The 13593-nt window shown below is 37.0% G+C and overlaps 1 protein-coding gene across 2 annotated transcripts in view; it reads left to right on the top strand.

The window, feature by feature from the left end:
• The window catches only part of LOC144962632 (tetratricopeptide repeat protein 7B-like), a 31982-nt gene extending 19398 nt beyond the window's left edge, over positions 1-12584 (top strand). Inside the window, exons 14-20 of one of the 2 annotated variants that reach the window (XR_013643502.1) lie at positions 888-976; positions 1912-2055; positions 3353-3450; positions 5031-5135; positions 6419-6510; positions 8570-8771; positions 9479-12584. Coding sequence is in view for 1 of the 2 variants with exons in the window: in XM_078895734.1 (XP_078751860.1) it covers positions 888-976; positions 1912-2055; positions 3353-3450; positions 5031-5135; positions 6419-6510; positions 8570-8702 (661 nt within the window). In the remaining variant the exon portion in view is untranslated. Of the gene's footprint in view, positions 1-887; positions 977-1911; positions 2056-3352; positions 3451-5030; positions 5136-6418; positions 6511-8569; positions 9186-9478 lie in introns of those variants that run through there. The other variant, XM_078895734.1, reaches the window with a different exon arrangement.
• The last annotated feature ends 1009 nt before the right edge of the window (positions 12585-13593 follow it).

Genomic DNA, 13593 nt, shown 5'->3' with positions numbered 1-13593 from the left:
GTAAGGCGTTCCAAAAAGAGGGTCCGAAATGAGAAAAGGATCTCATTCTAGCATTTTTGTGTATTCAAGGGACAACTAGATTGGTGGAATCACTGGCCGAATGTAAAGGGCAATTGGTGGAATCACTGGCCGAACGTAAGGGGCAATTGGTGGAATCTCTGGCCGAACGTAAGGGGCAATTGGTGGAATCACTGGCCGAACGTAAGGGGCAGTTGGTGGAATCACTGGCCGAACGTAAGGGGCAATTGGTGGAATCACTGGCCGAACATAAGGGGCAATTGGTGGAATCACTGGCCGAACGTAAGGGGCAGGGTTTTGAATATCTTTCAATTAGTTCTATCCCCCTTTATCTGTTTTCTCAGTTGTTTTGTCTTTTCTTGGAATGAAAAATAAATAAAATAAAATTCACTTTATTCATCCCATAGGGGAAATTTGTCTATTCCAAGGGCAGACTGGAATAACCCAGGCATCAGCCGGTACCTCTCAGGTACCAAGCAAAGACCGTACGGCTGAGCAGGCGCTATTGTCGGTTTCACGCTATAGAAACTGAGATAAACTCCGGCTCCATGGGCCTGATTTCATTAACAAATGCCTCCGCAGTATTTTGAAAATCAGATGGCAAGACCGCATCTCAAACGTAGAACTATGGAGAAGGTCAAACTAAGCATCCAAATCTGGAGGAGGAAATGGAGATTGGTCAGTCATACATTAAGAAGACCAGGGAACAATGTCACCCGCCAGTTCCTTGAGTGACATTTTAATGTCTTGTCTTACATGTTAAGTGTTGCTGCTGTTGGTCAGGGACCCTTTGTAAAGTGGTTTTAACATGTTTAGTGGATATTGCGCTTTATAAAAGCTCAAGTTTTTTTGTTGTTGTTTTTTAACAGTGGATCGGACAGCAAATCCCCAGCACGTGACAGGATGATGTGGGACAAGAGGAGCCTTGCACAGATGACTTTCAATGAGAGGGGATCAGGTATGAACTTCCAAACTGCCACAGCTTTAAACATAGCGAAGAATTGGGGAGACTAAGCCCACTTGAGGTGCCCCCCCCCCCCCCCCCCCCTTCCCCACACTTTAGAAAAAGAACATCAGACAGGTTATTTCAATGTTAAAATATATCATTTAAAGATGTTAAAAAAGTGTATGTATGTGTGTGTGTGAGAGGGGGGGAGGGGGTTGTAGTCATTCCATTTCACAGTAATATTTGTATCTTCTGGCACAGTTTTATTCATAATCTTTTTTTATATACGGTTTTATAAAAAATTCAATTTTGAATTCTAATTCACCGAGAAGCAAATTTTAGTGTATTTTTGGTTCAAACATAACTTACAGATTTTTGTTGAGAGTAATCCTATTCAAAATAATAAACATCTCGATACTTTTATGTGCCATAAGGTTATTCCATAAATGTGAAAGGAAAGGCCTGTCAAATGTCATAAATGTGAAGGTAAAAGCCTGTCAAATGCCATAAATGTGAAGGTAAAGGCCTGTCAAATTCCATAAATGTGAAAGTAAAGGCCTGTCAAATTCCATAAATGTGAAAATAAAGGCCTGTCAAATGCCATAAATGTGAAAGTAAAGGCCTGTTAAATGCCATAAATGTGAAAATAAAGGCCTGTCAAATGCCATGTGTGAAAGTAAAGGCCTGTCAAATGCCATAAATGTGAAGGTAAAGTCCTGTCAAATGCCATTAATGTGAAAGTAGAGGCCTGTCAAATGCCATAAATGTGAAAATAAAGGCCTGTCAAATGCCATAAATGTGAAAGTAAAGGCCTGTCAAATGCCATAAATGTGAAAGTAAAGGCTCTTAGCCCTCTCATCACTTTTTTAAAGTATAAAAAATTGTTTTATAACATGGCACAAATTAAAAAAGCGCTCATTTTAAGTGTCTTTCTCCTTTTTTCCCAGGATCAATGCGAGCCGAGTCAATCGCTGCCTCTAGGGTGGAAAAAGCCCTGTCAGACCTGGCCTCCTCCATGAACTCGAGCTTTCAGCCCCGAGCAGGGCCTCAGAGGTCATGGGTCATACAGGCACAAATATGGCTCAACTTGGGTAAGTTGTTGACAAGGCTCATTAAGTCAGTTTATTCTGCTACCTTTGTATTGAAAATGATAGTAACTATCGTGAGCTACCTTTGGACAGAATTATGGTATATCACGAAGTATTTTTCATCAGAAATAACTTAGATCTCGAACACTAACCGTGGCTACTGGGTGGGGTTCCTTGACCTCCCATAGCGGGCAAGGAGGCACTTACTGTGTCTTCTATCTCCATATATCTGTTTTCCAACATGCTTTCTGTCTTTGTCTTGGAATGAGATAACTTGGATTTTTTCTTGGCCCTGGCCGGAGTCCTGGCTGGGAGGGAAACACTCAAATGCATAGTTATTGTTTTGGGAGATGATATTTTTTCCCTTGTAAATCATCTTTCTGTTATGTATTATTATATTTGTTATTTTGAATGTATAATGTAAGCATTTGAGTGTATTCCTCTTTGTTGGACCTTGTGCTTGTGTCCGGATGAGACTTATTGGTGATTTCAAACTAAGTACATTGGTGGCATGCTCTTGGAATCTACATCTGATTCCTATTTGTTCCCAGTTCCGCTTTGTCTTTCTTTTTCTTGGATGCTTTAATTGTAATTCTAGATATTTTTTACTATCCCATTTTCTTCCTTTTTACTGGCGCTGATATAACCTAAATGTGTTGCAAGCGCTGTAAAACTGTTAAAAACATAAAACAACCAACCATGACTGTGTAGAGAAATATGGACACAATGAATATTACAGCTAAAAAAAAAAGAGCAAATTTCTAAACACGGAACATTTCGGGCTCAAAACCCTTCTTCAGCCCACATTAAAACATTAATACATCACTTGAAATCCAGATAGACAGCAGAGAAATGTTGGATTCGGCACGTCCTTTCCTGCAAGTCATTGGATCTTGAAATATAAACAAGTGCCTTGGAAAAATAGAAAACCTACTGTATGCAGATTTGAACCAAATATGTTTGCATGCGAGTGTTGTGCTCTACTTATTTAGGCATCCAGTTTCTGACATAAATGACAGATTTTCTCACTGTACTCAGGTGTAAAATGAGTACCTCGCCGTCAATAGCGTTCTCTCTCTGTCGAAAAAGAAAATTGTAATATCGCCTACCAGGCGTCATGTCTCGTTCTACGTGTTACGTGTTGCTGTTGGTCAGGGACCTTTTGTTTAGCACTTTGAGCACATTTAGTGGATATTGCGCTTTATAAAAGCTCATGTTTTTTTTTATAAGAAAGTGTTTAAATAGTCGTTGAAAACACTTGAATAATAACCCTGTTTCTTTTCATTATTCATGATTTCAGCTCAAATATACCTGAGCCTGAACCAGGTGAAAGAAGCACAAGGGTGTGTTCAGGAAACATTTCAACTTTTCCCACATTCAGTTTATGTGTTTTTCATGGTAAGTTTTGCAACCATTTTGTTTTTTAAATTTATTTTTAAAAATTTACTAGTGGAGAAGATGCAGCATTTGCAGGGAAATTTACAAAGGCTCTTACAAACAGGCACTCATCTATTTTAATTGTTATACGACTGTATTGTGGAATTTAACGTAGATCAAGACAAATATTTTGATTTTCGAGCCTTCAACGATCAAAATCAGTTTGGTAATAAAGTCTCTATATGCATGCAACTGAATCTGGCAATAGGGCAGTCAGATGGCGATTCTCAATGAAAAGGACCTGACAGATGTTATAAATAATCATTTTCGTCAACAGATGAAAGAATTGCCCTTAATTTAAGAAAGGTTTGCAAGTTACTTGTATATCAATATGTAAATAACAGTTTTATAATTTTTTGAATAGCCAATAATTCTGTTCTCGTTGTCGGAAATTTAACATCGCTTTGCAGAACAATTTTGACCCTCAATCTTTGTTCTGTTAAAGTAGATTATAGCTGTGTTCGAAAATACAAAAAAAAACCCAAACAACCCCAAACATTTAGATTGAAAAGAAAGAAAGACAAAGGGCTGTTTGTGTAGTTAAAAAAATTATTATTCAACAGTGTTAGGTGGTCTCTCGTCTCTCCTCTGCGCATGTGAAACCTGAATGCTAGACAAGGAATGTCAAAACTGCCTAGAGGCTTTCGAAATGTGGTTGTACAGAAGATTGCTAAACATCAAAAGGTCAGGTAGAATAACAAATGAAGAAGTTTTGCATAGAATAGGGAAACCCATCCAAATTGTGAAAACTATCAGAAAAAAGCAAGTGGGCTTTTTTTACCATGTGTAGCGACAAGGGCACATTGAAAGCCTAACACTTAGTGGCTACATGTATGGAAAAAGAGCTCGTGGTCGTCAGAGGTTGACGTTTTGAACCAGTTTGAGGCTGTCAACAAGCAACATCCTCACATTCTCCGAGTACGTGAGGGAGGCAGGGAATAGATTGTCGTGGAGGCATATTATGAAAAGCAACGTGCACACAAGTGCAAGCCATGGATAAGTAAGCAAGTAGGTGGTCTTTATGTTTTGTGTCAAAATCGTAATATTATTTGTGTTCTCACACATGCTTATAATCAAGTGTACACTAAAAGTTGATTTTTTTTTTTTTTGGGGGGGGGGGGGGGGGGGGGGATCATGGGGTCGATCCCGGCTGCAGTCGAGAATCTTTTCTGACCCCCCTCTCCATCCAGCAGTGATTGGGGAGCTGGGTCTGTTAGATCTGGTGGAAAGTACTTTGCGATAGACTAGTGTCCAATCCAAAGGGTAACAAGCAATTGCTATTGCCCGTTTTAGGCTATAGAAACCGGCTCCATAGGCCTAATGGCTCTGAAGGTCTACATTTGAAGATCAATTGCTTGCTACCTTTGGACTTTGAATAGGATGAGACTGAGCTATTTATTCTGGAAAAAAATAGTCTGATGCACTGCGAAGTCAAGTCCAAGTTGTAGAGTCGAATCCGTCAATCGTAGCAAAATTTAAAAACTCTTTATTGATATTCAATTTAAAATAAAAATATGTTCATTTATACCTTCTCCCATCAGAAAGGGCTAGTGTTGGAACATAGGGGTTTACTGAGCGAGGCCAGGATCAGCTACGAGAATGCCATCTCTGTTCATCCCAGCCACACCAAATCTTTACACCATCTGGTAAGTTTGTTTGTTTTTTTAAGTTGTTTCTGGGTGGGGTTCCTGACCTCCCATAGTGGGCAGGGAGGTACTTACTTTGTCTTCTATCCTCTTATATCTGTTTTCCATTTTTCTTTCTGTCTTTGTCTTGGAATGAGGTTTCTTGGTTTTGCATTGGCCTTAGTGCTTGGCTGGGAGGGAAATTGTCAAATGTATAGTTATTGTTTTGAGAGATGATAGTTTTTTCCTTGTAAATCGTCTCTCTGTTATATATTGTTATATTTCTTATTTTGAATGTATAATGGAAGCATTTGAGTGTACTCCTCTTCGTGGGATCTTGTACTGGTGTCTATCTTTAAACTGTGTACATTGATAGTTTGCTCTTGGAATTTACATCTGTTCCCTATTTGAACCAATTCCCCTTTGTCTTCCTTTTTCTTCAAGTCCTTTTAATTGTACATCTGGAATCTGTCTCTATCCAATTATCTTCCTTTTTACCGGCGCTGATATGACCTAAATATGTTGCAAGCGCTGTAAACCCCTTAAAAACAAACCAAAACTATTTTTGGGTTTATTTTAAAAATTTATTTTAAAATCTCTTTTCGATTAAATCAGAGCCTATCTTTTTGAATTGTTTTGAGGAACTCTGAGATTTGAAAAATTACCTTAAGTTTATCATGGGGTCTCTTATCCATGAATTAAACAGTAAACAATTTTTCATTACCCTTAAGTAATATGATAATTTATTTTTTAAAATCTGAAGTGGCCAAGTGGTAAAGTCATTGCACTGTGACCTAGAAGGTACTGGGTTTGATCCCTGCATCGGACATTTTCAATTTTGTCCTTGGCCGAGATTATTAACCCCTAATTTGCTAACTTTGGACAGCATTGGTATTTCCTATTGACATCCGGATGGCAAGCGGAAGGCTGTAATTTAAATAAAGATAATATTCCCTTTATTCATCCCCTTGGGTAAATTTGTCTATTCCAAGGAAAGACTGGAATAACCCAGGCGTCAGCTGCAGAGCAGCACTGCAAAGTGAGCTAGAGCGAGGTGACTTGCTCAAAGCCACACAGCGCAGCGCTGGGTGATCGAACTCGGTACCTTTCAGGTACAAAGCGAAGACCGTACTGCTGAGCCAGATTTTATATGACACTGAACTAGCCACATGTAGATTTATTGTTTTATTTAATAACACTTTCTGGAGACTTATTGATTTGAATAATCACTTCTTTTTTTTAAATTACGATTATTTGCAACTAAATTTTATTCCAAATAATTTTTTGCTAAAAATATTTGACAGGGTATCGTCTTATACAAACTTGAAGAATACAAGTTGGCCGAAAAAGTACTGAAGGATGCTGTCAATGTTGATCCTTGCTTTCACAAAGCTTGGTAAGTTAATTGTTTTTGTGGGGTTTCAAACTTTAAAAAAAACATTTACAAATATTTATAAACAACCCGACCTTTGCATTCCTCCAATGACACCGCCCATTTGGCTATCCCACGCATTCGTACAAAGGTGGGAACGAGGCCCTTTTCTCATTTTGTCCGTCTGTATGGACCACCATTCCACAGGGCATCCGAGAATCCAAATCATTGTCTGTTTTCAAGAAATCCTTGAAAACATTTCTTTTTTGAAGTCATGTACTTTCTATATTGTTTTGTGTTGATGTAATTTAAAGCACCAAGAGCCTCATTGTTGAGGATACCATTATTATTATTATTATTATTATTATTATTATTATTATTATTATTTATTATTTTTATTATTATTATTATTATTATTATTATTATAGTGTAGTAGTAGTAGTAGTAGTATTATTGTTGTTGATGTTGTTGTTGTTGTTATTATTACATAGTGGCCAACTGTCCTTATAAAATCAGGACTGTGCGGTCTTGTGGTATGACACTAGCTTTTGGATTGGAAGGTCCTGGGTTTGAGGTACTCAGGTGTAAAATGAGTACCTGGCCGTCAACAGCTTTGTTTCTGTCGGAAAAAAATTGTAACAGGAGTCATGTCTTGTCCTACATGTTAAGTGTTGCTGTTGGTTAGGGACCCCTTTGTAAAGCGTTTTTAGCACATATAGTGGATATTGCGCTATATAAAAGCTCGTTTTTTTGGAGTTTTTTTTATTTAAAAAAAATAAAATCGGGACTGTCCCAATTTGGCAATCCGAGAAAAATTCAAGGGAAAAAAGTTTGGACTTGTTTTTTTCTGTCTGGAAATGACCCTCCCTTGCATGTCCCAGGATTATGTTTTTTTGACTAGCAGATTAAAGCATGGAACACAAAAAAGACCTAAATCTAGATGATATTATATAATAGTCCAAACTTACTGTGCTGTTTTGGGTCATGACGGTGTTGTGTGTTGTGGTGTCCCATTTAAGCTTTTTGAAAATATGGCCGCTATGTATAGATATATTTTTAAAGAATGAAGTTTTCGTATTCTGAATGAAAGATAATGGGTAAGATAATGAAATAGATGCTATAATTTTTTAATTTTGTTGTTGTTGTTTTTTTAAAAAGGAATGCTTAAGATCCTTATTTGAAAAAATCACTACTTATTTTTATTTTTTTATTTAAAAAAAACAAAACTGTGATTTATGTGGGTGTGTGCAGCTCTGTGTCTAGTAGTATGATACTCGCCTTCAGACTGGAAGGTCCAGGGTTGGAATCCTGTCTGATGTATTGAATTCTTGGAAAATATTCTTTACTCAAATTCTCTCACCGAACCCAGGTGTAAAATGAGTACCTGGCCATTAACAACGTTGTCTCTGTCAGGGAAAAGATAAATTATAATATCGCCTAACAGGCTTCATGTCTCGTCCTACTCCTATGTATAAAGTGTTGTTGCTGGCTAGGGTTCCTTTGTAAAGTGCTTTGAGCATGTTTAGTGGATATTGCACAATATAAATGTTCTAAAAATGCTCTGGTAAAGGTAAAATAGTTTTCTCACTTCATGCTTTATTAAACTACTTTATCCTTCTTACTGTTTTGTCCTTTGTCTTGTGTGCAGCTATCTGGTCTTGTGATATGACACTAACTTTAGGATCGGAAGGTCCTGAGTTCAAGCCTTGCAGCACATATTTGGGTCCTTGGAAAAGGCTCTTTACTTTCATTGTCTCCCCATACTCGGGTGTAAAATGAGTACCTGGTTGTTAACAGCGGTGTCTCTGTCGGCAAAAAAGTTGTATCGCCTAACAGGCACCATGTCTCGTTCTATATGTTACGTGTTGGTCAGGGATCCCTTGTAAAGCGCTTTGAGCAAGTTTAGTGTATATTGCCCTATATTAGTGCCCTAGTAGTAGTTAAAGTGATACTAAGCCAGGTTTTGGGGGTTTTTTTTGTTTGTTTTTTTTTTTTTTTTTGGGGGGGGGGGGGGGGGGGGTTCAACTTCTTTAGTATTTAATACTGACACAGATTGTTTTCGTTTTTTTCCCCGTCTTTCCAGGTTTGTGCTGGGGACAGTCCTTGAAGCCCTTGGAGATGCAGAGGGTGCGACTAACTGCCACCTCACAGGCCTTCAATTGGAGAACACATGCCCTATTGCTACTTTCAGTGTCATTCAAAGGGTTTTATCATGAGATTGGATTGCCAATATAACTTTCAGTTTTTATTTTCTCACAGCAATTATTAATTTAATTTGAATTGAGGTCTTCGATTTATCTGCGGCTATGTGGTCTAATGGTATGACGCTCGCTTTCGGATCGGAAGGTCCTGAGTTGGAGCCTTGCTCGGTGCATAGTTGAGTCCTTGGAAAAGACTCTTCACTCACATTCTCTCACTGTACTCAGGTGTAAAATGAGTACCAGGCCATCAACATTGTTGTCTCTGTCCGAAAAACTTTTGCAACACAGATAGTGTACTTACTGTAACACAGTGTACCAACTGTAACACAGATAGTGTACTTACTGTAACACAGACAATGTACTTACTGTAACCCAGATAGTTTACTTTCTGTAACACAGATAGTTTACTTTCTGTAATATAGCAACCACCTGTCCTACTAAAATCAGCACTGTCCTGATTTGGCAATCTGGAGACACAGAATAAAAGAATTTTAAAATTAATAATAATAGACTGATTATATTATATATTTTAAAAAACCCAAAAAAAACCTTGAGCTTTTATATAGCGCAATATCCACTAATCATGCTCTCAGCGCTTTACAAAGGGTCCCTGACCAACAGCAACACGAGACATGGTGCCTGTTGGGTGATATGACAAATTTTTTTCTGACAGAGACAACACTGTTAATGGTCAGGTACTAATTTTACACCTGAGTAAGGTTAGAAAATGTGAGTAAAGAGTCTTTTCCAAGGACTCAAGTATGTGCCGAGCGAGGCAGACTCGAACCCAGGACCTTCTGATCCAAAAGCGAGTGTCATACCACTAGACCCTTAGCCGCACATGTAAGGAAGGGAATATTCCTGGCATGTCCCAGGATTATGTTGTAGTGGGGTTTTTTTTTGGACTAGAAATTTTAAACAAGGAACAAATCGAGAGTATCACTCTAGTTCTAGATTATATTTTATTATAGTCCAAACATGGGGGTCCCGATAACTCAGTTGGTAGAGCACTCGCTTCACATGCAAAAGGACCGAGATCGATCCTGGGTGCAGTCGAGATTTTTTATGATCCCCCTGTCCACCCAGTAGTAAATGGGTAGCTGGGTCTGTCATATCTGGCGTAAAGTTCTTTGCGATAGACTAGCGTCTTATCCAAAGGATAGCATCCAATTGCTATTGTCGATTTCAGACTATAGAAACCGGGATAAACTTCAGCTCCATGGGCCAAATGGCTCTGACGGACTACTATTATAGTCCAAACATACTGCCATTTTGGGTCATGATGAGGGTGTCCAGTTTCAGCTCTTTGCAAAGTTGGCTGCTATGCCGTAACACAGAGGGTGTTCTTACTGTAACACATGGTGGTTTTGATCACTCAAAGACAAATGTCACATATCATAGGGATTACAAAAAAGAAGACCCCCCCCCCCCCTCCAATTAAGGGTTGAACACTATTATTTTGTGATGAGAATTTCAATTTTGGGAGATTTTTTTATAATTTAATTTATAAAAATGACTTGTCAATGCTAGTTCCTTTCATGATGTAAGTTTTATTGTTTTTCAGAAAGGATTATATTAATGATAATAGACCTAAAATCATTATCTCTGTGATTTTGATTTTGACATGTTTTAAGCTCCCAGCTGTATTTATTTATCCTATTGATTTATTTTAATTTTAATTGTTCTCAGTTCACATAATAGCTTTGAAATAATTTTCACTGGGTATTATCTCCAGTCGATCATCACCCGAATATATGATATAATCTTACATTATTTCACTCTGATTTTAATTTGTGGCAAGGTATCTTCATATGACATGCCTTCTAGTTGGGGATGTAGTCTCATTGCACGTCTCTGGACATTCTCGAAGAGAACGGATTGGCACTTAGAAATCGGACATTTACTGAGTGTAAATAGAAATCCATAACGACACATTGTTGCATTCCAATTTTTTTTTTTCATTCCTGTTATAACTGCTGTTTTTGTCTACTCTGCGTAATTAAAATGAATTTTAAATAGCATGTTAATGATATTCATCATCGCCTCATTTAGATAATCATAATTATGGAGCCAGTAACAATTAATTATATACACCCATGATGTAAAATCACAAAACATTTGTGTAATTAATAATAGAAAATGAAATATAAACTTCAATTTTATTAACTGAGGTAATCTGGGCATTTAGGGTTTCCTAATGTCAAATGAGAGATAAGAAAAAGGTATTGTTGATGTAGTGTTCTATTCTCTCAATATAAACACTAATAGTAATTAATAAACAAACTCAATCAAATGTAGAGTTAGACATATCTTTATTTCAATACTACAAAGTTATAACAGGTCTTACTTCAGTCATGGCGTACAGCTAACTAACCTACATACATCCATTCTATTACTCATTCTCTCATTCCAGGCTGGGATTTCCCCGCCCATCCTTATAGGAACGGCCCATCATAAGTGGTTGCCAATTGTAACCTTTTTAAACTAATATTACTAACACTACATCACTTCCCCCATGAAAAAATGAAATTGTCAAATTTCATATTAACACTTAGAGAACATCAATACATGTGAAGTATCAAAGAAAGTAGTAAATGGCATTCATAATAGGAAAATGAAATATAGAAACATACTTGTATCTTTTAAAGTATACCGCTATGTCCCTATAATTTAACTGTAAAATACTTATTCTTCTCCCCTCTTCTTTCAAATAAAAAAAAAGTCAAAACTCTTTTTTTTTATTTTTTATTTTTTTTTAAACAACTTATTAATGTTGAAACACAGACAGCTTATATAATGCTTACTTTAGAAAAAAAAAATCACTTAAGAATTATAACAGCAGATTAGTTCAGTATTAGAACAAAAATTATAAGAACATAAAGAAACCAACAGCTTTAAGGTTTTTTTTTTGTTTTGTTTTTTTACCGTAAATAATTAAATCAATTGGAACATTAGTAGCAAATTTATTACTTTAAAAATACAATTCTTCTTAAACATAAATGAGAAAAAAATATTAATAATAATCAAATTCATCTTGGAATCGAAGTGGAGCGTTCCTACTTCGTCCCGATTTTCTGACTCTGATGTCAGGTGTCTGATTGTTATCATTGTGTGCATCATCGTCGTCACGTGTATCAATACAAACATCATCATCAACATTAGTATTATCAACATTGTCATTATTAGCATTGGTATATTATACATAATTATCTTCATCAACCACACTTTTGTGATTGTTTTGTGTCATGTTATCATCATCGTCATTATTACGATATTTTACAACATGAGAACTGTTTCTTTTGTACTGAACGTTTGGATTGTTTTCAGACTCAATAACACAACTGTTTCCTGTCTTTTGTATCAACCTGTATGGTTCGTTTTTAAAAGGAGTGTCCAATTTGTTTTGTCTCCTCTGTTTCAAAAGTACCCTATCGCCCACTTGTAAATTTCTTTCACAAGCATTTCTCTTTTGATCAATGTATTCTTTATTTTTGACCTTTTGGCTTCTGTCGCGATCTCTAATTTCTTCGATGTCAAGCGTATCATGTTCTTGCAAATTTAAACTTGGCAGTTTGGTTTTAAGTTTGCGTTAGAAAAGCAATTGTGAAGGAGGTACTCCTGTCACTGAGTGGGGTGTATTGCGATACGCAAAAATGTATTGGTACATTTCTTTTTTCCAGTCTTTACCCGATGATTTTGCAATTCGCATTCTTTTTAGTAGTGATCTATTTTGCCGCTCTACCTCGCCATTTGCAGCGGGGTGCAGTGGGGTGACTAGCCTTTGTTTCACGTTGCAAGAACTCAAATACTGTTTCATTTCACTAGATGTGAACTCTTGTGCATTATCACTCATAAGTACTTCAGGATAACCATTAGTAAAGAAAATATTTTCAAGAACATCAATGACAGTTTTAGTGTCTTTCTTCTTTGTAATTGCTACTTAATAAAATCTGCTATAAAGATCTTTTTTTTAAATTTTTTTTTTAAGGGTTTTACAGCGCTTGCAACACATTTAGGTTATATCAGCGCCAGTAAAAAGGAAAAAAATGGGATAGTAAAAAGTTCTAGAATTACAATTAAAGCACCCAAGAAAAAGTAAGACATAGGGGAACTGGGAACAAATAGGGATCAGATGTAGATTCCAAGAGCTACCACCAATGCACTTAGTTTGAGATCACCTATAAGTCTCATCCAGACACAAGTCACAAAATCCAACAAAGAGGGATACACTCAAATGCTTGCATTATACATTAAAAATAACAAATATAATAACACATAACAGAGAGATGATTTACAAGGAAAAAAATATCATCTCCCAAAACAATAACTATGCATTTGACTGTTTCCCTCCCAGCTCGGACTCCGGCCAGGGTCGGGACAAAACCGAGCAATCTCACACCAAGACAAAGACAGAAAGCAAGTTGGAAAACAGATATAAGGGGATAGAAGACACGGTAAGTACCTCCCTGCCCACTGTGGAGGTAGGGAACCCCACCCAGCTATAAAGATCAATCACTACTAAGACATAGCCTTCTCCTTCTATTGGACCTAGAAAGTCCATGCTCACAGTATGCCATGGTTCTAATGGCAGTTTGGTTGGTTCGATTGGTTCCGGGTTCGGATAATTTTGAACCAGTTGACAATCATGAAATTTCTTTACAAATGTATCAACGTCCTTGTCAATTTTGTGCCACCAAACTTTGGTTCTCAATCTTTGTTTCGTACCTATTATCCCTAAATGACCTTCATGTGCCAACTGCATACATCGTCTTCTCAGAGTTTGAGGTATAACAATTTTATGACCTCTGAGTATAATGTCATTATAAACCATAAATTCCTCTTTCATAGGGTGATACACTTTCGTTTCATCTGACCACATAGAGTTTTCAATTTCCTCTCTAAGAGT

This window comes from Berghia stephanieae, chromosome 1 (assembly GCF_034508935.2).
Source record: "Berghia stephanieae isolate SIO BIC M18660-M18661 chromosome 1, UCSD_Bste_1.3, whole genome shotgun sequence".
NCBI classification, from domain to species: domain Eukaryota; kingdom Metazoa; phylum Mollusca; class Gastropoda; order Nudibranchia; family Aeolidiidae; genus Berghia; species Berghia stephanieae.
This window is presented reverse-complemented; position numbering and strand designations above follow the sequence as displayed.